This window comes from Mustela nivalis, assembly GCF_964662115.1.
Source record: "Mustela nivalis genome assembly, chromosome: 1".
NCBI lineage: Eukaryota > Metazoa > Chordata > Mammalia > Carnivora > Mustelidae > Mustela > Mustela nivalis.
In genome coordinates, this window is record NC_139020.1 from 211,306,485 (window position 1) to 211,332,273 (window position 25,789).

At 57.3% G+C, this 25,789-nt stretch overlaps 2 protein-coding genes and 1 long non-coding RNA gene across 9 annotated transcripts in view; 1 reads left to right on the forward strand and 2 right to left on the reverse strand.

The window, feature by feature from the left end:
• Window positions 1-855: 855 nt before the first annotated feature.
• ZNF414 (zinc finger protein 414) lies at window positions 856-5,294 on the reverse strand. 4 transcript variants are annotated; one of them, XM_082734011.1, is made up of 9 exons: window positions 4,390-5,294; window positions 3,374-3,686; window positions 2,960-3,067; window positions 2,763-2,868; window positions 1,877-2,220; window positions 1,746-1,796; window positions 1,401-1,448; window positions 1,122-1,295; window positions 856-1,028 (listed from the first exon to the last, which is right to left on the reverse strand). In XM_082734011.1, the coding sequence occupies exons 1-9, from the start codon at window positions 4,390-4,392 to the stop codon at window positions 955-957; spliced, it is 1,221 nt and encodes a 406-aa protein (XP_082590137.1). In that variant the 5' UTR covers window positions 4,393-5,294; the 3' UTR covers window positions 856-954. The 4 variants fall into 4 exon arrangements, with proteins under 4 accessions (XP_082590137.1, XP_082590138.1, XP_082590135.1 ...); XM_082734012.1 differs by lacking the exon at window positions 1,401-1,448; XM_082734009.1 differs by having other exon boundaries at window positions 856-1,295.
• A 2,088-nt stretch (window positions 5,295-7,382) lies between these two features.
• MYO1F (myosin IF) overlaps window positions 7,383-25,789 on the reverse strand; it is a 31,807-nt gene continuing 13,400 nt past the window's right edge. For all 4 annotated transcript variants that reach the window (XM_082733962.1, XM_082733964.1, XM_082733963.1 and 1 more), the window contains exons 11-28: window positions 25,424-25,504; window positions 25,215-25,301; window positions 24,057-24,143; window positions 23,414-23,581; window positions 22,138-22,223; window positions 19,823-19,904; window positions 18,293-18,399; window positions 17,677-17,775; window positions 17,432-17,576; window positions 11,903-12,017; window positions 11,647-11,816; window positions 10,818-10,963; window positions 10,330-10,476; window positions 10,066-10,214; window positions 9,511-9,594; window positions 8,769-8,964; window positions 8,513-8,682; window positions 7,383-7,838 (exon numbers count right to left, since the gene is read on the reverse strand). In XM_082733962.1, the coding sequence (XP_082590088.1) occupies window positions 7,762-7,838; window positions 8,513-8,682; window positions 8,769-8,964; window positions 9,511-9,594; window positions 10,066-10,214; window positions 10,330-10,476; window positions 10,818-10,963; window positions 11,647-11,816; window positions 11,903-12,017; window positions 17,432-17,576; window positions 17,677-17,775; window positions 18,293-18,399; window positions 19,823-19,904; window positions 22,138-22,223; window positions 23,414-23,581; window positions 24,057-24,143; window positions 25,215-25,301; window positions 25,424-25,504 (2,196 nt within the window). In that variant the 3' untranslated portion in view covers window positions 7,383-7,761. The remainder of the gene's footprint in view (window positions 7,839-8,512; window positions 8,683-8,768; window positions 8,965-9,510; window positions 9,595-10,065; window positions 10,215-10,329; window positions 10,477-10,817; window positions 10,964-11,646; window positions 11,817-11,902; window positions 12,018-17,431; window positions 17,577-17,676; window positions 17,776-18,292; window positions 18,400-19,822; window positions 19,905-22,137; window positions 22,224-23,413; window positions 23,582-24,056; window positions 24,144-25,214; window positions 25,302-25,423; window positions 25,505-25,789) is intronic.
• LOC309866366 lies at window positions 7,838-25,563 on the forward strand. The gene is made up of 3 exons (XR_014312606.1): window positions 7,838-8,202; window positions 19,093-19,247; window positions 24,007-25,563. It is a non-coding gene; the product is annotated as an uncharacterized lncRNA (long non-coding RNA).

Sequence of the window (25,789 nt, forward strand, 5' to 3'; positions counted from 1 at the left end):
CAGTGGTGTTCAGACTTGGGGGAGGGGGAAGGACAGGAGAGGTTGCTTCAGGTACCGGGGTTGGGGGTGGGGGACGAGGGTCAGGGGCCGGGGCCTAAGCCAAAGGACCCCGGGCTGGACAGGAGCAAGATGCAGGAGGTAAAACAGGCTTCTGAGGGGCGGCTGCCAACAGCATGCGTAAGACTTCCACACTCAGGAGGCTTGGCTCGCTGGGTTTTGGTGACAACAGGGCTGGGACAGCAGTGTGGCCCCAGAATTTGAAGCTTGACCCAGGACTGATTTCCCATGAAGGGAAGAGGAGATCCTAGTGGCTGGAAGGCAGAGAGGGGATCCCTAGGGCCCGCTTTGACCCACCCTCTTCCTCAGAGCTGACACAGGGGCAGAAGTGAAAGCAGGCAGCCAAGAGGAGGGTTTGGAGGACAGGGACGAAGACCAAACCAGAGCCCCCAGGCTGGCAGAGCCCACACCTGGGGACCCTGGCACCATCACCTCAACCTTGTCAGCTGTGAGTCTGAACTGGCTTCAGGAATGCGGGTGGGGGGCGGCTCCGGCAGGACCAGCCGCAGTACTTTCTCAGGACCAAGCTCCCAGCCTGTCCTGGGACTTAGGAAAAGCGAGGTTTCCATCCCATCTGGTTTCCGGAAATGGTGGGACAAGACAAGGGCACTGGCAGTCCCAGCTACAGCTGGAGAGGGTGGCACTGAACTGGAGACCTGGGTACCAGTGTCAAGGTGAGGGGTAACAGTGAGGTTGAAGGAAGGCTTGTCGCCTCTCAGCGTGTGCGCACCCCATGACTGCTAGACTGGCCGGCTATGCATCGGAGGGGCAAGGGACCCAGACACAGCACAGGCTGGCTCATCGCGCGTCCTTTATTGTTCCCTCTCCCCTGCCCCGTTAATTACAAAACTACCCCCATCCTACAGTCCGACTCCCCTCTCCCCACCGCGGCGGGATTCAGAACGGCGAGAAAACCGGACACTCCCCCTCTGACAGCAGCGGAGACACCTTGGGTGCAAGCGGGACCGGGTCTGGGTGGGGCAGAGGAGGGGTCGCCTGAGCCTCGGCCCCGCCCCTCGCCTCGGGCGCCCCGCCCTCCCCACTCGAGCGCTCCTCCGCCTTACCCGCCCGCGCGTCGGGGCGCGGCTGCCCGGGCCCCGGGGCCGCGGGGGCGATGGGGCGGTGGTCCTCCAGATGCAGTGTCATGGCGGGCCGCGAGGCCGTGGAGAAGGCGCACTGCATGCACGAGTAGCGGCCGCGCGTGTGCTCCCACACGATGCGGCTCGGGGCCGCGTGCCCTGCGGGCAGGCGGGACCCCGTCAGTCCTGGCCACCCCCAAGGATGGTAGACGTGGACGAGTGCGGGTCAGACCTTTCCCCGCCTCCCCATCAGCTCCCGGGCACCTGGCTGGTCTGGCCTGGCTGATCCATTGCTCCCGAGCGTGTTCCCTCCTGTAATTGGGGGGGGGGGGGGGCACTAAACTTGACTTATCCGAATCCCCCACTCCCATCCCTGCAACCACCGCAGGGCGAAGGACTTGTGAAGCGGGCGCGGGTTTTACACGGAAACGCCGGCGCAGATGAAGGCTCAGGAGCTAATTTTTAAGGCAAAAATTTTGTATTTCGGGGGTGCCAGCTCTGGCCACTTGGGAAGGGGCGGGCAACGCTGCTTCCCAGCATCCCCTGGGCCCGCAGGGCGCAGAACAGAAAAATCCCCTCCACCCCTCCCTGGTGGTCACCTGCACGCACCTGAGGGCGCGTCGGAGCCGCCCTGGGGTCTTCGCGGGCTGCCGCCGGCACCTGAGATAAACGGGCGGATCAAGGTCAGAAGTCTGGGTGAGCCCAGCTCACCCTTCAGGCGGCGCTGTTCCCACACTCACCTTGGCTCTTTTTCCAGACTGCGGCGCTGGAGGCGGGCGGCCCGGGCGCCGCGGCCAGGAAAGGGCGCAGGCGTGGGGGGCTTAGGCCAAAGGGCGCGGGGTTCAAGTAGGGCAGGAAGGGTCCGGTGGGGGCAGGGGCGGGGGTCGTGAAGGGCTCGAGCAGCGGGAACTGCAGGCCAGGCGCCGACGCAGTGTCGGACTCCGGGGGACGCTCAGGCGCGGGTGGCTCCTTGTCCAAGGCGGGGGGTGGCGGCGGGGCTGGGCTCTGCGCATGCTCGGCGCAAACATGCAGGTGCTTGAAGAGCGAGCGGTGCGTGCGGAAGCGCAGGAGGCAGTTCTCACACCTGGGGGCAGGAATAGGACTGGGCTGGGTCTCCTGGGGGGCGAGGGCAGGGCCTATTCGATGCTACCTGGGGAGCCGCCGCACGAGGGTGGTAAGGGAGCCTAAGGCCCAAATCACAGAACCCCCACTTGCGTGGGGGAGAAGCTTGCTCTAAGCGGCCCCCAATGTGGCCGCGACCCTTCCGGACCCCTCCGGGTCCTTGCCCTGGGAAAACGAGGAAGGAAGTCTGAATTTGGACTCAAGTGGCCAGTTTTCTTCTAGGAAGGTCAGGAGGGACGGGAGGGAGACACCCACGCCATGCCCCGCCCTTTCCGAGCTCCGCCCTTCCAGGGTCTGGGACCCGCTCCAGTAACCAGTCTCTTTCGGGCAGGTAAGGGCCCGAGGCCACACCCACTGCCAGATTCACCTCCCACCCCCACATCCCCGACTAGGAAGGGAGAAAGGCCTGGACCCCAGGTAGTGGCAATCAAATCAGGGGTGGGAGGAGCTACCAGGCGCCTGATCACCAGGCACCAGGGGAAGTCGGGATAGTCAGTGTCTCACTTGAAGTAGCGGTTGGGTTTGTAGTGCAGTTTGCCATGTGCCACCAGTTCCTGCATGCTGGGGAAGGTCTCGGTGCAGCTCAGGGCAGAACAGCGGAAGAGCTTGCCTGGCAGGGATGAAGGACAGAGGAGTGGAAAGGAATGGCCAAGGCCGGCCTGAAGGCTCTGCCTGCCTCCCACCCCCTACTCTGGCCCTACCTTCCAGGGACTGTGTGGGTGGGCAGTGGGTACGCAGATGCTGTGCCAGGTCTCGAACACTGGGGAAACTGAGACAGCAGCCAGGGCTGGAGCAGGGTATCTGCTTCCCTGCAGGATGCACAGAAAGGGGGGTGTCACCCACTCTTCCCCAGGCCACATGTCGAGTTCTGCCCCAGAGAGGCATATATGAGGCTGGAATTACCCTACTGGTTTCTTACCGGGGCCTTTACCATCTGTTTCCCCCACCAGGCGGAGCTGCCAGAGGGCAGGGGCTGGGTTGGCTGGCTCATCATTGTAGCCACAGCCTCAGTAAATGTGACTCCCTCTAGATGGGGCCCAAGTCTGGAGATCATCTGTATTCATCTCAATTGTTCCAAGGCCTGTGAGCCCCCAGAAGGCTCCATCACAGATCACCTGGTTGTTGGCGTCGTCTGGGAGGCCTCAGGTCCTCGCTGGTCCCAGGGACTGTGCTGGTCGGGCCAAGGCTGGATCCAGGACCAGGCTGAACAATGTCTGGGGCTGAGGGGGCACCCTGCTGGGTCCCCCCAGGTCCTCCTCGGTCCCACGCTGGGGGTGTGGATGCCCGTTCAGGGCCTGGCTCCTCCCCCATGGAAGAGGAAGTGGCTGCTGCCCCCGCAACTGGGGACAACACCTCCTTGTCAGTCTCACTGAAGCTGGGCTCTGCAGGGGCCGGCATGTTCGGGCTGGGCCCCGAGGGTTCCTCCTCCTAGTGGAAGGAAAAGGCAGGGAGAACCCCTCTGGGCCCAGGTTGGCCTGGGCCAGCCATGGGAACCCCTCCCACCCCGCCAAGACTTGTGGACGTTCCTGAAGGAGAAAACGCCCTTGAGAAATCACCCCATCAGCCCCAATCCTAAGGAGTCACTATCAGGGGCGGGTAGAGGATAAGGGTGGACTGAACCTCCTGTGTTCCACCCTCTGGGAGGGAGCTGGGAGGTGTCCCAGCTGCAGAAGGGCGTATCTGTCAGGAATTACTCCTGTGAAGGCAGCAGTCCCTAGTCCCTAACTTGGGGGCAGGGCCGTGGCCTACGGGGTGCGGGCGGGGCGCAGGTTACAAAGACCAGGCTCCGAACAGGGCGCCGCTAGAACACCGTGGAGAGGCCAGAAGGGATCAAGCGCACTGTCCCCGAACGGAAACACACCCACCCACCCGGCTGCAGCTGGGCAGCCAAACCCGGAGATGCTAGGGGCCCGGAAGCATAGGGAACAGGGGCGGAGCCTGAGTCCTGTAGGCGTGGCCCAGTCGAAGGGGGCCAGGAAGCCGGGGGTGGGGTGTTCCCCAAGTGACAGCCAGCGACGGACGAGGGCCCGGATGTGGGGGCGGGGTCGGCCGGACGGTGCGCGTGCGACAGGGCCGCGCCCCGCCAGCACCCGCTGGTTCCCCGCGCCCGCACCCGCGACGCCGCGCTCACCATCCTCGACCCGGCTCAGCCTCTTGTTCCTGCGGCTCCTGCGGCTCCGGCTGAGGCTGCGGCGACTCCCTGGGCGGCCGCGGGCTCGTGCTCACGTCGACGCCATTTTCCACCTCCCAGCTCTCGCGAGAGCGGGGGCGGGGCTTGCGCAGAGCGCCCCTGGGGGGGGCGGGGCCTGAGGGCTAGGTCCTCCTGTAGGAGGCGGTGCTGCGGGTTTGCGAGCACAGCCTTTAAAGACCCTGTGCTCAGAGATCTTGTTGAAAAATCCTTCCGGGCCCTTGTTGTCATCTGCAAAATGGGTATCCCGTCCCGTCCCCAGCTCTTAGCTGCTCTCCTTTTTGAAGAGGGAGTGTTGATTGGGCCGCCTCCAGAGAAAGTGGCAGTGATCGTGAAAATTTGCAGTGCACTGAGTTCCAAAGTTGGAATGGGCTCCCTGTGATAGCCAGGGGCAGGAAGCAAACTGCTTGTCCTCCGGACAGGTGTAGCCTAAGGGGAGACCCCTGGGTGGACAGGCGTGGAATAAGTCACCTATCCATCCTACATTCCTTGAGCGCCTACTGTGTGCCAGGCGTTGGGGACTCAGAGGACAGGACAAACATCCTTGCCCTCAGGGGCTTGCTCACATTTTAAAATGGGGAAACAGACAATGAGTCAACAAATCCAGAAAACCACCTTAAGTGTTTACTGCTACAAAGGAAAACACACACACACACACACACGCACGCACGCACGCACACACAGGAAGGAGGGAAGTCTTTCTGTGAGTTGACTTTTGAGCTGGTCAGGAAGGTGTGAGCAAATGGAAGGTCAGGCGACTCTGGGAAGTGGATAGCTGTACAAATGTCCGGAAGTGGGGAGGGACAAGCTCGTCTTTCTCAAGGACCAGTAAGGAGATCAGCTCACTGCTGGAACAGAGTGAAGGCAGAGTGTGGAGGTCAGAAAGTGAACTTGGTGCAGGGAGGGTCACAGGACCTCATGAACCATAGAGAGAAGTGGTGGTTTCTATTCTTACCATTGATGTATTTTTAGTAGGGGGAGGTCCACCATCTGATTCCTGGTTGTTGTTGGGAGGATGGGCAGTTGAGGGGGATGGGAAAGTGAATCTTTGATCTCAGGTCTCTGTAATACATTGTTTAACGTTCAGCAGGTATCTTGCGTTCTGGCAAGCGTAGACTTTATGTGCAGTGTATTTCCATCTGTGTACAGAAGAGGTACCCATGTGCCTTTATATGTGGAGAATACCATTAGAGGGAGCCATTAAAAAAGTGGGGAGGGGAACAGATTTTTTTAAGTGAGGGAGAGACAGTCTTTTCATACTTTGTGCTGTTTGAATTTTTTTTTTAAATGTGGTTTTGATGATAATGAATATAGAGAAAAACTCAGTAATCTAAAAAACAAAAACAAAAACAAAACAGATCATTTGACACAGGGTGGAGGTGTGTTTGTGTGTGGAGAGAGGTTGGTGCAACCTGGGGAAGGGTGGGGTGAGGCCTCAGAAGGACACGGACCCAAGGAAGGGAGAGGAGAGGCCAGGCTTAAGAAATTCTCTAAGTCAACAGGATGTGGGGCTGTGGAGTGGGCAGGGCCAAGGTGATTGAGGTTTGCAGTCTGAAGATGCTGTAACCCAGATGTGAGGCCCAGAAGGCCCTACTTCCTGTAAATGGGGTGACCACCATGGCGGTGGGGCCCGAGGGCTGTACCCCAAAATGTCAGGGCAGGCAGACTGCATGGTGAGTGCACGGAGAGAGTAGGGAGGTGGAAGAGGACGCCCCAGTTCCTCTTCAGCCCCAGAGAATGTCCAGCTGATGAGGTTGGTGGCTCCCACCCTTTCTCCCCAGCCTGTTCTAACATCTAAGTGTTGCAGAGAGAGGCATACACGGTGGGGGGGGGGCAGTGGAGGGACGAAAATCAGAGATGGAGGAAACCAGGGGCATTCAGGGACTGGGTAAGTGCTTCTGTATAATGATTGGTGAATAAAAGAGCTGTTGAGACCCAGTGGCAACCTTGGGATTTTTTTTCTTTTTCTTTTTTCAGCCACACTCAGCTTCCCAAGGTAGGGACAGAAGAGAGAGGGTTCAGATCCTGCAGAAGGGGCTACTGGCCAGTCTTTCTCTGATAGCCTGTCTCCCATCTCCCCTGGTTGGGTAGGTGTCCTCTGCCTGAGTTCTCTGTCACAGCCTGGATCGTCGTATGTGGCATTTGCCATCAAGATCTGCAGACCCCAAACTCTTCCTTCTTGCCTCCTCCAGCAATGCCCACTCTCTCTCTCTGCATCCTCTTCCCCTGCCCCAGCCTCTGTCCCTTCTCTGACCCAGTCCTGACCCCACTGGCTTGGCTCCATCTCTCCCAGACTGACTGCTCCTTGAGAGTTGAGCCCAGAGTGGGTGTCCGTTTGGAAAGTCGGGATGCTTAGGCTCCGCCCATGGCAGGATCCCCAAAGGCTCAGACTCCCATCATTGGCTTGGAAGCATCTGGGGAGACCAGTAGTGAGGCTGACCCCCTAAATCCATGGCAATAGGTGCAGAAAGCCAGGGCCCTTGCATATCAGAACCGGTCCTGACCCCAGGTGAGGGAGGGCTAAGAAGGCACAGACACGGGGCAGGGGTGGGGTGGGGTGGGGTGGGGGCAGGTGCAGGGGCCAGGGTTGGCCCAGACTGGATGGTGATGGGCCATGTGGGACCTTCCTCCTTCCTCAGGGTCCAATCAGGCCCTGGATGGCTTGGGAGCCTGCTGATTCAAAGCTGACAGGACCCCCCCCAGGCTATTTTCTACAGGAAGGCCGGGATGCAAAAGGCCCAGAGCGGGCAGGTGGGACAAACTTCGCCTTTGGGAGAGATGGGGTTGGGGGTATACACGAGTTCAAGCCTTGGCTCTGAGGGATCTCAGGCAAGTGACAAAACTTCTCCCGGCTCCCAGTTTTGGAGTATTTGCAGCTTCTCCCTCAGCCTTGTGAGAAGGTAGTTCTGGTTAGCGCCTGGCAAATTAATTCACACTTTCACCTGGCAAATGTTTATTGCCTTAGTGATGACAGAAGAAGGGGAGTCTTGCTTGTCAAGGTGTCCCCAACTGTGCTTGGCACTTTGCCAACAGGACGTTACTCATTTATACTCACAAGGCAGCTGGGAGGTAGATTCATGCTGTTAGCCCTGTTTGACACAGGAGGCAACGTGTGTGACATGGGGGAGGCCGGGGCCCTGGGGGGGCTGCGGTGGTGACCCCCAGACCCAGGGCCTGAGTTAGGCTGGGCTGGGCTGGAGGCCACTGGGCAGGACCTTCTGGCTAATGCAGCCAAGGAAAGTGAGGCCCTGGCCGGAGGGGCCTGGTTCCCCGGCAGAAAGGCGGGCAGGCAGGAGGCAGAATCTGGGCCCCCTCTCAGATCTTCTCCACGTAGTTTCCTGGGAAGAGGCCCTCCTGGCCGTGCAGCCGGCCCTTCCACCAGCCTGAGGCATCTGTGGGTGAGAAAGGGGCGTGAGGTGGTGTCCAGCCCACCTAGGAGAAAGCCTTCATGCTGGCTCCCTGCCTGTTTTCGTCATCGCCACTGGTGTGGCAGAAGGCAGACGTTGAAAAGAGAACGGGCAACACATGGGAAGGGGGGAGGGACGGACGGACAAGTGGTTTTTCCTGCTGCCGCCTCACACTCTGTCATGTTCTAGGCCATTCTCTTGTGCTCGTCCCTCATCTCTTTCTACAGGTGCCTGCCCTCACTCGCCATGATGGACCAGTGAGTGACCCCTTTGGGGCTCCCCATTTACCCACAGAGGATGCTGCTGAGTCCCAAGCCCCTCTGGGTGGGGGGCAGCCCAGTGGACTAAGGTAGGAAGGGGGCCTCGCCCAGCCAGTCAAGGGGGGAGGTAGCTTCTGCGATTAGCAATGTGCTCGACAGGAGAGAAAAATGAAGCCCCAGGGACTGGCCATGCTGCTGGGAGGCCAGGCCCCCAGTGTCTTAGGAGGGAAACTTCAGACCCAAGGCCTTCTAGCCTATGCAGTCACCGGCTTGGAAGAGCACATCTTTAGTGGGCGCTGGTTGTTTCTGTTCTCCTTGGGAAGGGTGTGCAGGAATGGGGTGTTGCCTGGCTGAGTCAGGGTTCTGACTCCTCCCCTCTGTGGCCTGGGACACACACACCTTCCATGAGGATCTCGATAACCTCGTTCACGTTGAAGCTCAGCTCGTCCACATCTTGGCCCACGTACTGATACAGTGCCCGGCACCGCGGGCCATGCATCCGAGGTTGGGGCTTGGGTCGGCCAACGCCTGGCTCAGGTCGCTGCCCCACGCTGCGCTTTCTCTGCATGCTGTGGGCACAGGGAGGCGTCATCACAGCCCAGACACTCCCCTGCCCCCCCCCCACCTCCTGGGGCTCTCCTCTTAACTCACTTACCCTGCCACACCCTGGTCAGGCACGTTAAGGAATTCTGTGTTGTGTTCCGAGGGGGGCCGTGCCCGGGGGCGTCTACTGGCCCTCAGGGCTGAGGATGGAGGGCCCCGGAAGGGCTGCTGGGAGCTCCTTCCAGATGTGATCTCCACGGGCAGGGGCCTACTTCTGGCAGCAGGAGGCACCCCATTGTGGCCCAGGCCTGTTGCAGGAGGAAGAGTGGGAGCATTTATCAGGGTGAAGGTAGCATTTGGGGAGGACTTAGCGCCCAAGATCCCAGGCTGAGGGAGGAGGCAACCAGTCACATGCTTAACGCAGCATGGTAAGAACTGGTCCAGAGGGAGGCTCTGCAGGGGTAAGATTTCCCCCATCCTCTTCTGTAGGTGGGCTTTTGTGGGTGGGTCTTAGAGGATCAGTGGAAGCTCAAGCTAAGTGAAAACGTGCGACACCAGAGGAGTAAACAGCCCAAGCAAAGGCTTGGAGATAAGAACAAATTTGTTAAACCGACAGAGTAAGATGTAGCTCGAGAGACAGGAGTATACGATGAGAGGAGAGAAAGGCTGGTGGTTAGCTGGGTTTGGCTTCTGAAGGGCTCTAGATCCGACTAAGCTTAGTCTGTACTCTGTGGAAGAGGGGGAGCTGTGGGGAGTTCTAGGCAGAGAACAGAGTGGTCCGCTCTGTCTGTGGACAGCTGGCGTGGCTTGGGTCTTGGAGCACACAAGAGGCAAGGGAAGACACGTCGCCTCACCTCTGGGAGGCCCCGGTGCTGCCCGGGTAGGGGCCTGCGCTGACCTTCGAGGTCTTCCCTGGGCCATTCCCTTCCGTGTAGGCTCTGAAAGGGGAAAGGATTTGGGAATTTGAGTGAGGACCAGACCACAGCAGGCTCTTGGCCCCGCCCACAAGTCCAGTCCACTCTGTGGCTCCGCCCCAGACTCCCCTCCCGCCGGTTCCCTGGCTGTCCCATCGACCCCGCCCCGCAGTTACTGAGAGGACTCTGCCCAATAAATAAGTGGCTCAGCCCCCCAAGACCCACCTCTCTTTGGCCCGGATCTCTAGGCCCGCCCACTGTTGGGAGGGGTTATTAGTATGGCCACGCCCCCTCAACGTTTCTCTCCCATTCATTGCTTACCTTGCCGACCCTGCCCTCTCTGTAGCTGCGTCTTTCTCTACCCACCCCTCCCGGCCCCTCACCCGCTCCCGGCAGACCTCAGTGGCTCCGCCCCCACAGCCTTAGCCCCCTCGCTGGCCCCGCCTCCTCAGGCTCCGCCTCTTTGGCTCCGCCCCCAGCTCTGCGCAGACTCACTGGAGCTTTTGGGCAACCCGTCGCCCACGCTGACTGTGAGGGTCCGGCCGCTAGCCTTGAGTATCGCCAAGTCGCCGGAGCCACGGGAGAAAGTGACACTGCGGGTGCCACCTCCGCCCCAGCCCTCCTTCTTCACCCGGAACTGTAGTCTGTGGGGAGAGGAGGAAGCTGCGGGGACGCCCACTCCCCAAGCTGGCCGGGGCCGCGGGGCGGGAGAGGGGGCGCTGTGCCCAGCCCAGCCCGGGGCCCGGGGCGGGGGCGTACGTGTCGCTGAAGGTGAGGGGCAGCGCCCTCCGCGCCGCCTCCTCGAAGCGCTTGCTCAGGAGGCTGACGAACTCGGTCTTGAAGACGGTCTCCAGGAAGCTGTCGGCGGCGTCTTCTTGGAGGATGAAGAAGTCGTCCTGCCTCGTGCTGGGGGAGGGGTGGGCGGGAAGGCAGGTGAGGGGGGCAGGACTGACGTGTGAGGGGCGACGGGGACGGTCGGGTGAAGGGAGGTGAGGGCTGACGCAGGCGGGGGAAAGGCGAGGGGTGGCGGCGAGGAGCTGGGGAAGGGGGTTCCAGAGAAGCGTCAGGTGAGGGGACAGGTGCCCTTGGCACATGAGGATGAGTGTGGGGGCAGGGGAAGGTGGCAGGTAGGGCCAAGAGAGGGTTACGGGCATAGCGGTAGGTTAGATGGTCGGGGGGACCGACGGGGTGAGAAGTGTGAGGGCAGAGGAGGGCGACTGGGGGTGGGGGCGAGGACCTGGCCTCACCTGAGGGAAACTCCCCGGAGGGCCTGGATGTCCAGCTTCTTCTTCAGGACCTCACGCACCTGGCCCTTCTCTGGTCCCTTCTTCACCTTCTCCCGTCCGATTATATACACACACTTGGGCGTCAGGATCAAGTCCCTTTTGATGGGCTGCGAGGATGCAGGAGCAGAGCAGGTGGCCAGAGCTCCGGGCACAGGCCACCTGGCTCCAGGGGATCAACCCCAGGCAGGGGAAGGACAGGTCAGCTGAGTGTTTCCCTCCCCGTGAAGGTATATGAGGAGTTGCATTATATGAGAGATAGGTTAAGTATGGGTCTATTGGCTAGGGAGGGATTCCCGGGCCAGGGAACATACAGGAGAGGCGGATGCATAGCTGCTGGGCATGGATGCCCAGGCCAGAGGAGAGTGTACCTGGGCACAGGTGTATCTGGGTCAGATGAAGATACATCTAATTGACATACCTATCTAGACTGGCTGAGCGTATACCTAATGGACAGGTGCGTCCAGGGCGAATGGGGATGGCCCCACGGTCAGGGCTTCCGGGCGAGGGAAGTGTATAATTGCAGACAGCTGTGTCTGGCCAGGTGACGGTGTATGCGATGGACAGGTGTGTCTCGGCTCCATGAGGGCCTGCTTAATAGACGTATCTACCCTAGTTGCGTGCACAGGTGTCTGGCCCAGCTGAGGGTGTATCTGTGATGGGGTCGGTGTATCTAGGCTAGGTGAATATATACCAGTGGACAGGTGTGTCTGGGCCAGCTGAGGGGGCGCCTCTGGTGCGGGTGCCAGGCTGGGGCCAGGATCCCAGACGCACCCACCTGTTAGAGCCTCACCTTGAAGCGGCGGTCATACTTGGTGACCGAGTCGGCGAAGTCCACGCGTTCCCTCTTGGCCAGGAACTGACGCAGCTCCGGCCGCTCCTCAAGCCCCAGGTAGTCCCCGACGAAGTTCCGATTAATGCTGTTCCGTCTCCGCTCCTTCTTGTTCAGCAGGATGTTGGAAGCTGTGGGAACACCGGGTCGGGGGCAGAGGTTGTGGCCCGGCTCCTCCAAGTCCACCTGTCCCCACCCTGAGCCTCCCACCTCTCACCTTCCTCCCGCATCTCCTCGTACTTCCGGACTGCCACATGGCGCCTCCAGGCCTTCTGGATGGTGCGGGCAAAGCCATCGAACTTGCGCTCTCGCATCTCCTCCAGAAGGAAGAGCTGGGCGAGAGGGAAGGGCGGTGGGTCTTTCTCTAGCCCCACGCCGCCCACTTGCTTTTGCTTACCAGCACCTGCACACATGCTCACACACTATGGCAAATACTTTTTTTCCTCCCAATGACTCAACCCAGGGTTTCCTCCCAATATGGAGCACAAGCCCCCGCATTGTGGGCCGGTCTTGCAGGGTTCAAATCCCAGCTCTGCCTCTTCCTAGCTATGTCTTGCCTGAAGTGGTGTAATATCACTGTTTCTCACACTGCTAATCAAGTTATGGCATGCCATCCATGTGAGGTGCACCCCGATTTCAGAGACGTTAGAAACGTGAACCAATGTGCATCTTAGAACCCAACAAAATACTGTAAATATGAAAATCTGGCACATAGAACTGTGATGTACCTGGAGACCAGGTAGTTGTATAGTGCACAACCTGCACAGCCATACCTGGTGGCCCTGGAAAAGAAGCTTTTGCAGAGAGCAGACTTTTGAGTCCAGAGGGTCTTAGGGTATAAACTCTATTAGAGCAAGTCAGAGTTGAAATGCCATGAAGGATGTCCCTTCACTTAGAATAAACCATGAACATATCAAGGAAAGGTGCCTACTGGATATGAAAACTTGTAAGTCTATAGTAATAAAAACAATGGGGTGCTGACTGCGGAATAGAACAACCTAGTGGAGGGGCGCCTTGGTGGCTCAGTGGGTTAAAGCCTTTGCCTTTGGCTCAGGTCATGATCTCAGGGGCCTGGGATGGAGCCCCGCATCAGGCTCTCTGCTCAGTGGGGAGCCTGCTTCCTCCTCTGTCTGTCTCTGCCTGCCTCTCTGCCTACTTGTGATCTCTGTCTGTCAAATAAGTAAATAAAATCTTTAAGAAAAAAAAAAAAAAGTACAACCTAGTGAAATGGGACAGATGACTGGGGAATGTTATAATTCAAACCAATTTAGTGATAAAAGGGACAGCATTGTCAATCAGGGATATATCGGAATGGGAAATACTGTAAATAAAATGAGTCTTTAGGAAAATAATTAGCACTTCACCCAGAGGGATTTGTTAAATACACAAATATCACATCACTGCTAAAAGCCTGGCTGTCTGCTTCGCTGACACCAAGATGGTTGATGTTTCCCAGAAACCCCAGGGTTCCCTGCGAGGACTAAAGTAATTCTGTAGATACTTGGTTCAAATGCACTTTAAAAAGTACGTTTGGGGCGCCTGGGTGGCTCAGTGGGTTAAGCCGCTGCCTTCGGCTCAGGTCATGATCTCAGGGTCCTGGGATCGAGCCCCACTTCGGGCTCTCTGCTCAGCGGGGAGCCTGCTTCCTCCTCTCTCTCTCTGCCTGCCTCTCTGTCTACTTGTGATCTCTCTCTGTCAAAAAAAAAAAAAAAAAAAGTACGTTTGGAGGTGCACCTGGGTGGCTTGGTTGAGCGTCCAACTTTTGATTTTGGGCTCAGGTCATGATCTCAGAGTTGTGAGACTGAGCCCCCATGGGGGGGTGGGTCTGTCCTCAACAGGGAGTCGCTTCTCTTTTTCTCTCCCTCTCTCCCTCTCCTTCTGTCCCTCCCCCCACTCATGCTCGCTCTCTCTTCCTCTCCTTCTGCCCCTTCCCCTGCCCATTCTCTCTCTAAAATAAATTAATCTTTATTTATCTTTGAGAACATTTAAAGCTGTGGGTGTTTAGAAGTGTTCACGAAAGGTGGGGATCTTTTCACCAGGAAGGAATCCTAACCCCACCAAGATTAAAGCGTCGCAGCCTGCAGGGAATCAAGTGGAGTTTCCATATTCCCTTTGTTTCTTAGACCGATATTCTCTGGGTCAGTGTGTCTGTGTGCAAGTTATGCCCAAGTAATGCCTCATATAGAGTGTCTGGAGGACACATAAGTACATTCTGCACTTTGCCGAGAGAACGCCAAGTATGAATAAAGAACTTGCAGAAGTGGGGGTCAACCAGGAGTCCTCTCTGCCTTAGCTGTTGAGGGCAGATGGGATGAGTGTCCTGCAACCTTGTTAATTCTGCTCAGGAAGGGTAATCATTTACAATTTGGGAAAGGAATCTTCCTGTCTACAGAGTTTAAAATTCATCACCTTTTGGGGCATCTGGGTGGCTCGGTCGATTAAATGACTGACTTTGGCTCAGGTCATGAACCTGGGGTCCTGGTATCAAGCCCCACATTGGGCTCCCTGATCAGTGGGGAGTCTGCTTGTCCCTCTCGCTCTGCCCTTCCCCCGCTTCTGCACTCTCTCTCAAATATATAAACAAAATCTTAAAAAAAAAAAATTCATCTCCTTCAGGGCACCTGGGTGGCTCAGTCAGTTAAGTGTCTGCCTTTGGCTCTGGTCATGATCCCAGGGTCTGGGGATTGAGCCCTGAGTCAGGGTCCTAGCTCAGCAGGGAGTCTGCTTCTCTCTGCCTCTCTCCGGGCTCGTACTCTCTCTCCCTCTCTCTCATATAAATAAAATCTTTTTAAAAATAAAATTCATCTCCTTCATGTGCTGAGGGCAGAGTTGCGTGTGGTTAAGGTGTGTGAGATGGGCCCCAGATCTGAGGTTATCTTAGTGTACTGGCTTGAAGAGTGTTTCTCTCCACCCCCAAATTCATGTCCACTGGGAAGCTGTGAATGTGACCTTGACTGGAAAGAGGGTCTTTGCAGATGTAATCAAGTTAAAATGAGGTCATACTGGAGTAGGGTGGGCCCTCAGTCCAGTATGACTGCTGTCCTTCCAAGAGGGACATTTGGACCCAGACACAGAGGAAGAGGCCATGTGATGACAGAGGCAGAGACCAGGGTGATCAGGAATGGCAAGGACAGTGGGCGACCACCAGATGTTAGGGACAGTCAAAGATCTTTCCTGGAGACTTCAGCGGGAGCACGGCCCTGTTGACACCTTGATTTTGGATTTCTAGCCTTCAGAAACATGAGGACATTAATTTCTGTTGACTTCAGCTATCCAGTTGGTGGCACTTGTTACAGTAGCCACCGGAAATGAACACGCCCGGTGTGATGGGCAGTAAAGGCCAGCACGTGTGCAAAACATCAAGGATATTTTGAGTCCATGTTTACAAGACTCAGATTCCAAGTCAGAATCATCCTGGGTAAGTGCATTGGTGGTTGAGAAAGTCCCCAACTCCATTAGGGTAAGTTGATTTGATCAATTTTGATGCAGCCCAGTTATAAACAGTCATAAAACTGTTCCCATGTATGTTAATTCTGTTTTCATTTTACTAAAATGATTCTCATTGGGATCAGTTTTGTCCCGTGCAAATTTTCAGCCTTTCTTTTTTCCTTACAAAATGTTTCTACCAAGTTTTTCCCTTTGCAAAGGTCATTATTTCCAGCCAGTTCATCTTCCTCACCTCAAAGTGTGCAGACTGCGTTTTTGGATCAGAGTTTGATTTTACCTTATATAGTCTTAGCCAGTGCTAGCTTTGTCTATTTGCTTTTTTCAGGGTCAATTTTAAAAAATTTAAAAAAGGTCTATTTGAGAGAGAATGCGAGCGATGGGGGGAGGGGCCGAGGGGAGAGGAAGAGAGAGTCTTCCGTGGACACCGGGCTGAGCTCAGAGCCCGACACCGGGCTCCATCTCACGACCCTGAGATCATGACCTGAGCCAAAACCAAGATTCGGGTGCTGAACTGACTGCACCCCCCACGTGTCCCAAAGACTGTTCTTATTTCTTGGAGCAAATGCATCTATAGGGAGAAGGTCTAGAGGTAGGTACAGACCAGTTTGGGGGACCAAGAAGAGCCTGAGCACCCAAGACAATTTTCTTCTTTCTCTTCCTTCCTTCCCTTCCTTTTTCCTCTCTCTCTCATTCCTTTCTTCCCCTCCCTCCCACCTTTCCCCCTCCCTCCTCTCTCTTTCTCTTTCTCCTTCTTTCCTCGGTTTCTCTTTCCTTTCTTTCCTCTATACCCATCGTGAGGTTTGAACGCATGACCCTGAGACCAAGAGTCCCATGGTCTACTAATGGAACCAACCAGTAGCCCCAGCAATTTTTGTAGCAGTGACATCTCCAGAGTCTCCTCTCCCCTGTGTGATGTGTCTGGTTTGATGAGGGAACACTCACTTGTAAGTTACAGTAAGGTCAAGGGAATCATCTAGACAATCCAGTTACTTTCAAGTCCCTGAGGGGCTGGTAGGGCAGGCGCTCGGACCGTGCAGGTGATGAGGCACCTAGCCAGCCCTGGGCAGGCGGCAGCCCTTTCCCCAGGGCTCCAGCTTGGCCCAGGCTGGGGGACACAAGATTTGCATGGGAGTGTGGTGAGCTAGCACATCTCATCCAGACGGCCAGCTCCCAGTTTACTCTCCAGTGCTCGTATAGAAGCAGGTGGCCAGGCAGGCCACCCAAGGGGATTCCTTGTCCTGCCTTTTTATTTATTTATTTTTTAAGATTTTATTTTTAAGTAATCTCTACACCTAACGTGGGGGCTTAAACGTCCAACCCTGAGACCAAGAGTTGCACGCTCCACGGACAGCCAGCCGGGCGCCCCACCTCCGCTTTGGCCCTGATTTTTGTTCTCCTTGTCATTGTTGTTGTTTAAAAGACTCCTCACCCCAGGTTTATTGAGATATAACTGACATACAACATTGTGTAAATTTAAGGTGCGCAGGCCTTGATTTGATACATGTATCTGTTGTAGAATGATGGCCTCCTAGGCTAGCTAGCTTGGACCGTTACCATTTCTTTTTTTGTGATGTGAGAACGGGGGAGATCTGCTCGGAGCAAGTTCCCGGTCTGTTACACAGCACTGTCAGCGACAGTCACCATGCTTACAGTAGGTCCCCAGAACAGATGTGTCATTGTGACTTCGTTTTCTTCCTGCAAGCAGACGCAGCTTGGCGTTCGTGGCCTACCCAGACTTTTGCTAAAAGGCTTAGAGCCGGTGCGGTGCAGGAGGGATGGTTTGTGCGTGGAGAATGCGGAGTCAGGTTTGTCTGCGGTCGCTGAGGGCCTGGGGCAGGTCTTGGGATCAGCCAACCACCGCTTTGACAAGAGTCTCAGACCCAGGGACTCAGTGTGCTCACGAAGGGAGGAAGGAGGGAAGAAAACATAGGAGAGGAGAAAGCACAGGACATTAGGGAAAAAAAGGAAGAAAGCCGAAAGAAGAGACAAGTGACGTTCTGGAGAAGCTGTGAGTTCTTGCCGCTTGTGTGTTACGTGTTTCCCCATCGGCGTCCTGGCCCCTGTGCCTGTCCGGCTAACTCAGGTTTTTCTGAGCACTCGCTACCTGCCACACACTGCCTCGCGGACGTCCTGTGTTGTCTGAGCCTCACCCCCATCCTGCAGGGGGCTACTACTCTCCCCACTTTCGAGATGGAGAAACAGAGGCTCCAAGGGGGTAAGGCAACAGGCCCGAGGCGTCAAGGGGCCTGAAGAGCCGGACCCGCGCCCGTGCGGGGATGCAGGTGTCTCTCACACTCACCGACTCGGGGTTCTTGACAAAGACCTTGGTGCTCCCCATCTGGTACTGGTCTGGCTCCATGTTGACCGCCCGGAGCAGGTGCTGGACCCCCTGACGTTCATCCCCGCGCCACTGGGGCCACGTCTCAGGGGTCAGGATGGCGTACCTGGAGGCAGAGGGTGTGGGAGGGTTTGGGGTGCATGTCCGTGCTGGCGGTTCCTCTGCGGACTGGCGGTGGGGGCCGGGGGCAGGCGGGGGAGCCTCACCTCTGCAGGAACTTGGAGAACTGGCGGCGGTAGGCGAAGCCAGCCCGGCGCACTCTGATGTTCTCCTTTAGGCCTAGGTACTCCACCTGGTGCTTGACCCTGAGGGGGAGGCAGTGTGAGTCTCCTGTCTGTACTCCCTGGTCTGGACCGGGGGTAGGGGGAGGGGGCTGCTGCCGAGCTGGGCGGGGAAAGACAGCTGTGAGGCCAGGGGGTCTGGATTCGTGCTGGGGACAGTTTGGGTGGGGGAGGGGGTGACTTCAGTGGTCCAGGAGTCAGTTTGGTGGGGTGGGGGCCCAACCCTTCCTTCTAGGGGGAGGGGTCCGTGTGAGTTCTGTGGTCAGTTCCAGGATTAATTCTAGGGGTGTGTCCTAGGGTTTGGGGACAGAGGGGACTATGTTAGTCCCTGCGTCACTCTACCCTCAGTTCTGCTCATCCCGGGAGTCCAGGGGTCTTGGTCGGTGACAGGTAGAACCCCAGGCCCCCTGAGGAGATTTGCGCTGGTCCTAGGGGTCAGCCTCGCTCAGGCTTGGAATGGGTCCCGTGACTCTGGGCGGGCTCTGGGAGGCGGGTCGGTCTGGGGGGACAGGCTGGGTGCACTGGCGCCCCTGGTGCTCACCTGCCCTCCTCCCAGTCACGGGGCTTCTTGGTCTCGTTGGGCTTGATGCAGCGGATGTAGTGGGGGGTGCATCTCTTCAGCGTGCCCACCAGGTCATTGGCTTGTTTCTGAGGTGGAGGAGAAGGAGGGGATGGGTGCACAGATGGGACCCTTGGACACTCTCTCCGCCCACCCCGAACACAGGCCCAGGAGACAGAGGCACATCGGGTTGGCTCCCAGGGAGCCACGGGGCCCGGCGCCCCCGGTCTGGGCATTCTTCCATTAGTGCACACCATGGGGACTCGATATTGTGGGTCTGCCTGATCCTCGGCAGGAGACCAGGAGCTCTCCTGTCTGCAGCACCCACCACTTAATCTGGCGCCTAGCAAGTGCTCAGCAAACGTTTTGTTTGTTGATGGAGTAGCAGAGCTCTCAGGAGAGCATGTTGCATTGAACATTCCTGCCTGTCCTCTGGGGGGACTACTTCTTTGGAAGTAGCGAATCATGTGAATCATGTGTGTGTGTGTGCCTTTTAGTTGTGCATTTTAGTCCCCTGGAAGAGACTAGAAAGGACATTGTTCCAGGTCGGGAGACTGGAGAGGGTGGCCCGAGAGACCTTGGTGTGGACTGTGGCTCTGCTGTGTGATCCGGGCCAGTGACTGCGGCTCTGAGCCTTGGTCTCCCCAAGCCTCGGGTGCGGCTAGTCCCTTGTCTGTAAAGTGTCCCACGTTGGCTGCCTGCACTGGTGAGTGCCCAGTGCAGGGTTATGAAGAGATTTTTAGAATGGGACACCCAGTTGACAGCAACATTATTCACCATAGGGAAAAGGTGAAAACAACCCGAGTGTCCACCCGTGGAGGAATGGATGGGACAGATGAGGTCCATTCAAAACTGCAAGATTTCAGCCTTCGAAAGGAAGGACGTCCTGATACCTGCTTCAACATGGACAAACTTTGCGGACATTTTACTGAGTGGGGTAAGCCAGCCACAGAAGGACACATCCCGCAAGATCCCACTCCCAGGAGGTCCCCAGAGGAGTTCCTGTCCACAGAGACAGAGGGGAGAGGGTGGGAGCCAGGGCTGGGGCAGGGGGTGGGGAGTCCGTTCTTCATGGGGACAGAGTCTCAGTGTGGATAGATGGAAAGTTCTGGAGAAAGTTCTGGAGACAGTTTGGGGAGCTGGAAAGTTCTGGAGATGGAGGGTGGGGTGGTGTGCTTCATGCCGCCGGGCTGTGCACTTAGCGATGGTTGAGATGGTTGAATGGTACATTTTCTGTAACTTTGACCACAATTCAAATTAAAGTGGCAAAGAACCAAAAGACCAAAACATTATTAAGATGATGGTTCACTTTTGGATTTAGAGAGTTGGGGGGACGCCAAGGAAACCGGTCCAGCCCCCTACTAACCCCAGAGTTGGAAGAAAATCCTGCTGCACAGAGGGTGCCGGGGGCGGGGGGCCAGGATGCATGAGAGACAGACGGCAGAACGGGTAGAGAACAGTCCCCAGGGGGGCCCCCCCAGCCCCAGCTCCTCCTCTTCTCCCCAGGCCCACCTTGATCTTGGAGCCAGCCGTGCTGGGGCGGCCCTTCTTGTCCACATCCAGCTTCTCAGGAAAGAGCATCCGGAGGAAGGCCCTGGGCAGGGGGAGGAGGGGGGAGACAGGAGGAGTCCGAGGTGCAGCTGAACCTCGGGTGCCCTCTCCCAGGGGAGCACAGTTCTCCCTGAATGTGGGGGTGTGATGGTGAGAACCGGAGAGACGCTTTTGTCCTTCTGGTTCCTGGACCTATTTGCACCGTTCCTCCTGCCTCTCCGGCCCGGCATGACTTGGGGAGCACGTGAAATAGAACACAGTTCGGCTCAGTAGGAACATGTCTCGCGTGCTGCAGCGTCTCAGCATCTCGGGCTACAGGGGCAGGTCCCCGTGTAGGAACGATCCCACACGCACAGGCTCGCACGTGTGGGCAGAGATACAGACGAGGGGGCTCGCTGCCCGCGGTAGTCCTAGAGGGGCTCAGTCTAACTGTCCGTCACCAGGGGATTGCTTCCACACGCTTTCTCGATTCACTATTCCCTCCCTCATCGGCTGAATGGGGTCTTCCCTGACTGCCGCAACCACCAGGAGAGCTTGCGAGAACAGGGATGGCTGGGCCCCTACCCAGTTCCTCTTGAGTTTCTCATTCACACGTCTGGGCTGGGGCTCAGTCATCTCTAACAGGTTCCCAGGTGATACTGCCGCCGCTGGTCCAGGAACCCTACTCTGAGAACCATGGCTCTGTGCTTTCCAATATGGTGGCCCCTGGTCCTACTGGGTTATCGAGGCCCTTGAGACTTGGCCTGTCCAAATCATGGTGCGCTGGGAGTGTTAAAATGCATACCAGGTTTCAAAGACTACCACAGCATGGGGCAAGAGTATGTGGTTCATTCCTTCATAATTCATTCGTTCGTTTGTAATTTTTATATGATGTAATTTTTATATGATACCCGAAATGATATTTCGGGTTTATTGGGTGTAAGAAAACACTTTTTAATGTCACCTATTCACCTTTTTACTTTTTTTTAAAGTTTATTTATTTAAGCTATCTCTACCCGCCCCCGCAAGGTGGGGCTCAAACTCACGAACCCAAGATGAAGAGTTACCTGCTTTTTACGTTTTTAACTGTGCTTATTAGAAAATTTAAAATTACATGCTGGGACACCTGGGTGGCTCAGTTGGTTGAGTGTCTGCCTTTGGCTCAGGTCATGATTCCCAGGTGATGGGATCAAGTCCCACATCGGGTTCCCTGCTCAGCGGGGAGTCTGCTTCTCCCCTGCCTGCTGCTCCCCCTGCTTGTGCTCTCTCTCTCTCTCTGATAAATAAATAAAATATTCAAAAAAGAAAATATAAAATTACACATGTAATGGGAATAGGGATCGGCTGCAACTTGGCATGAGGCCTCTTTTGGGTGTGAGGCAAATAGTCCCAGTTGGGTAGTGGTCATGGTTGCACAGCTCTATACATTTCAAAAAAAAAATGACTTCTGAAGTTGGGTGTGTTTCAAGGCACGCAAGTTGTACCCGAAGAAGGCGGTTTTCAAGGCGTGATGTGCATAGCTTGGATTCTACATGGATGTGGAATGTAACAGACCGCGTGCTCTAGACCGCAGAATCTCAAACTCAGATGTGCCCCGGGGTCTGGAGGAGGCGCCGGCGATGCTCCTTCCAGGGCAGACCCTGATGTCCCAGGTCCAGGGCCGAGGGCATTTGTACCCAGCTCAGAGGACACTCCTGTTCTTGGCCCAGGAGTCAGATTCCAGCCTTTTACCGACCGCGGTCTTATGCCTTTCGTGTGATGCCGTATTACTATCTGCCCTTTTTCCTGGTTCCATGCCTGCTCCCCACTTGGCTGTCCACTCATTGAGGGCCCCTGTGTTCTCTGACCTGTTCAGTCTCCATCCCCACCGGTCCCAGGAAATGGTGCCCAGCACATGGCAGAGCTTGAATTACATTTGGAGGTTAAAAAGGCAAAAAGTGGAACCCGGTGTACAGCTGTGGTCAGGGAGATGGGTCCAGATGGGTCAATATAGGAAGAAGGCCAGGTGCGGTGTGTTCTCACGATGCACCAGAGGACACTGTCTACACCCCGCATCAGCTGGGCTTGCACAGGGGAGGCCTGGACGGGCCATAAGGAACTGCCCCTAGGGTTCTCCTTACTTCTTCCTGTGGACCTCAGTCAGGCTGCTGTTGAATCAGAACCTGTCACTAGAAACACTGTCCCTGCAGACAGACACCCACACAAAGCATGATGGTAGCTCCCGGGAAGATGGAGTGGGTCCTGGCCTCCCCCCGCTCCGCCCCACTGCCCCAGCTTTGTGCCCAGAGGCCACTCACTGCTCACTGGTCTGCATCAGCTCTATGAGGTCAGAGAAGAGAACGTCCCGGTTCCGCTCACAGAAACCGTTAACATCATAGGAGACCTGGAGGGAGACAGTGTTGGGAGGAATGAGAGGCTGAAGCCTGGGGTGCTGCTTACATCCCAGGTGGCCAGGGGTCCCGCGAGGGCCTGCCCTGAGCTGACCGAATGGGGGTGGTACCTATGGTTCCTAATAAGGGGCGGGGGGCTTAGGGGCGCCTGGGTGGCTCAGTGGGTTAAGCCTCTGCCTTTGGCTCAGGTCATGATCTCAGGATCCTGGGATGGAGCCCTGCATGGGGCTCTCTGCTCAGCAGGCAGCCTGCTTCTCCACCCCCAGGCCTGCCTCTCTGCCTACTTGTGATCTGTCAAATCAATAAATAAAATCTTTAAAAAAGGGGGGTCAGGGGGCTACTGCATCATCGGCTTGGGGTCCATGGAGGTCTGATGTTCAAGTGCGGGTTGGAGGGCTGGGGCTGCAGCCTGGATACTGGGTCCTTGAGGGGTCTGCTGTTTAATCAGAGCTCAGAAGGTCAGATTGAGTATGTTGTGGTCAGTCGAGGGGTGGGGGTTGGTGTCAGAAGGTTCCAGCACTGGCTGGGATGCACGGGGGTCTTCCATCAGGCTTGTGGGCTGGGTCTGCATCGAAGGTGGGGGCTCTCCGTAGTCCTGGGAGCTGCTATTCCTCGGCTGAAGCAACCCAGGAGCTCTAGCCCAGTTTGGGGGCCAGGAGATCCCTGAGGATGTGTGCTGCCACTTGAGGTCAGTGGGAGAGTCTACAGTCCTGTCAGTGGGGGAGGAGGACGGTGGCCAGGGTCAGAGGCCAGCGGACTTCTACAGTCTCTGGTGGGAGTCTGCAGGGGGCTCCGGCCCATTTTGGAGGGCGGTGGCTCACAGCTTGGGCCTGGGGTCTTTGAGTCTGGGTTAGAAGGCCGTGTCCTGAGTCAGGGGGTGAGTGGGGTTTGCAGCTCAGATCGGGGTGTGGGGGTCTGCTGCCCAATGTGGGGTCATGGGAGGGAGTTTCTGTCCTTTTAGGCGGAGCTGTCCTTTATTCGGGAGAGCTGTGACCTCGGTGGGGGCGGCCGTGGGGGTTTCTGCAGCCCCAGCTGAAGGACCATGGTGAGGGGGCGGCAGGCCAGTTCCTGGGGGTCGGTGGGAGGGCTGGGGCGAGGGGCCGTGGCGTCCTGCGGCTCTGGCTGCGGGAGGTTGGGAGGCCGCGCCCGGATGGGAGGCGCGCGGGGCGGGGCACGGGCGCACCTTGCCCGCGTAGTGGTGGATGACGAAGCCCGAGCTCCAGCTGTTGAAGTGCTCGTGGGTGCCCACGGCCGCCTGCAGCTTCTGCAGCAGGGTCTGGTCGGCGCCGCCGCCGGTGGCATGCATGGTGGCGCACACGTCGTCCAGGACGCTCATGATGCCCGGGGGGCTCTGCGGGCGGGGGAGCGGGGCCCGCGGCTCAGCCTGGCCGGACCCCGCCCCTATCCCCGAACTGGGAAGGTGTGGAGGCGGCGGGGCAAGCGAGGGGGCGAGATCCAAATGCAAGAGCAAACGTGGGGGTGCTGGCGGCGTGGGGGGCTGTGGTGGAAGCCTGCTGGGGGGCGGAGCGGGCTGAGGAGCCCCTGAAGGACCCGTGCTCCTTTCGGTTCCCCAGACGGGGACGACCGCCCTGGTGCGGGACCTCCCAGGACTGACGCCTCTGTCCTTGAGCAGGCCGAGCTGGGGAAGGTTCGCTGAGCGGACAACACAAGCGGTGGGCCGAGAGGGTGGATGAGGTGGCCGTCGGGGTGTTTCTGGGTGCTCCCGGCGCGGAGCCGGGTGGGGAAGGGGCGCTGACCCACCCCGTCCTCTCCCAGGCCCGGCTCCAGACCCAGCAGCACGCGCGCGGAGCCGGGCAGGGCCTCACCAGCTTGTTTTCAATGAGGTCGCAGACCACTTTGTTGTTGAAGTACTGGATGGGGGTCCAGCGGATGCCCTCTTGGACGTACTCCTCCTGGGGGCGGCAAAGCGGCCGGGGTGGGGGTGGGGGTCTGGGCAAGGACGCAAGGGTTTCTAGAATGCATGCTTCACAAGGGTGGGCGAGGGAGGTGTGCTGGGTGTCTCCCCATATCTCCCCATCTCATCGCCCTCATCATCAGTGGGGCAGACTGGAACAGCCGCCCGGCCTGCCCTTGACCACAGACAGACAGGAGCCAGTGCGTAAATATCCTGGCTCCGTTGCTTCTGGGGTGGGCTAACCCTGAGTTCCCTGCTAGAGTGTCCCCCAGGGCTCAGCGGAGATTGGCCCCAATTGCCTGCAGCATAGCCTGCTCATCAATACACCCTATTCTGGCCTTTAAATTTTTTTTTATTTTTTAATTTAAAAGATTCATTTATTAGGATGCCTGGATGGCTTAGTTGGTTAAGCATCTGCCTTTGGCTCAGGTCATGGTCCCAGGGTCCTGGGTGAGTCCTGGCATTGGGCTCCTTGCTCAGTGGGGAGCCTGCTTCTCCCTCTGCCTACTGCAGAGGGAAAGGCAGAGGGAGAGACAGAGAGAGTCCCAAACAGATGCCCGATGTGGAGCTCGATCCTAGGATGCTGAGATCCTGACCTGAGCTGAGCTCAGGAGTTGGAAGCTTAACCGTCTGAGCCACCCAGGCGCTCACCTCCCTATTTTTTTTTTTTTTTTAATGTGTCTCCCACTTCCTCACTCTTCTCCTGATATTTGTGCTGAATCCTTGCCTCAGGCTCTGTTTTTGCGGAATGGGTTGGATGAAAACAGCAGGAATTTTCATTCCTCTCTTGCATGGCAGTCTCCCCAGCACTGTGAACAGTGCCTGGCAAACAGCAGGTGCTCAATAAATAATCATTGGTGGAATGACAAAGGAGGCTGTGCCCTAGCCCTTGTCAAAACTTTAGAGGCAGGGAACTGCTTCCATAGGAAATTTCCCGGTGGGGCCTGGACAGGTCAGCAGAGAGAGGTGAGGATGGGAGCCTGGGCGGGGGTTCCCCTGGGGGCTCAGCAGACTTCCTGGTCCTGCCCCCACCTCCAGTGTCCCTGTGCTCCTGGCTCCCCCTGCCTACCTGCTCAGCTTTCAGGGTGAGTTCGATAAAAATTTGCTGCAGCTTCTCATTGACAAAGTTGATGCAGAACTGCTCAAAGCCGTTTTTCTGTCAAGGGAGGCCAAGGGTGTCACCATCAGTGGGCTGATGCTGGAGGCTCCTGAGGCCACGGGGCCACCCCAGGAGGCTCAGGGAGGCACCTGGTGTGGGCTGGGGAACAGAGGCCGTACCTGGAAGATCTCAAAGCCATAGATGTCGAGCACACCGATACTGTACTCCTCCTGGGGCTTCTGCATAGCGCGGTTGATGGCCTGCAGTGTGGACGGGGATTCACGGAGTTTGGGAAAATGCGTCACCAAAGTCTCACCAGGTGGGTGAGCGCCAGCGTGTCCCCCTCTGTGTGTGCTCTTAACCACGTTCCCAGGCTGTGTCCTCTGATGCCAGCTCCTCTCTTGCCTTCTCCAACTCTCTGCACCCCCCCGCCCCCAGTCACTCGTATGAGAATCCCAGGTGTTAGAACATCTGGGTTCCTACCTCGGGAGCTCGCTTGGCCTCTTAAACGTTCTGCAGCTCTATATTCCCATCTTTAAATGGGG

Coding starts and splice junctions, on each gene's coding strand:
- ZNF414 (XM_082734009.1), bottom strand. Junction 1,797..1,876: donor AGTCTGGAAAAAGAGCCAAG/GTGAGTGTGGGA, acceptor CGTTTATCTCAG/GTGCCGGCGGCAGCCCGCGA. Junction 1,296..1,400: donor AGCCAGGCCAGACCAGCCAG/GTGCCCGGGAGC, acceptor GCCTGCCCGCAG/GGCACGCGGCCCCGAGCCGC.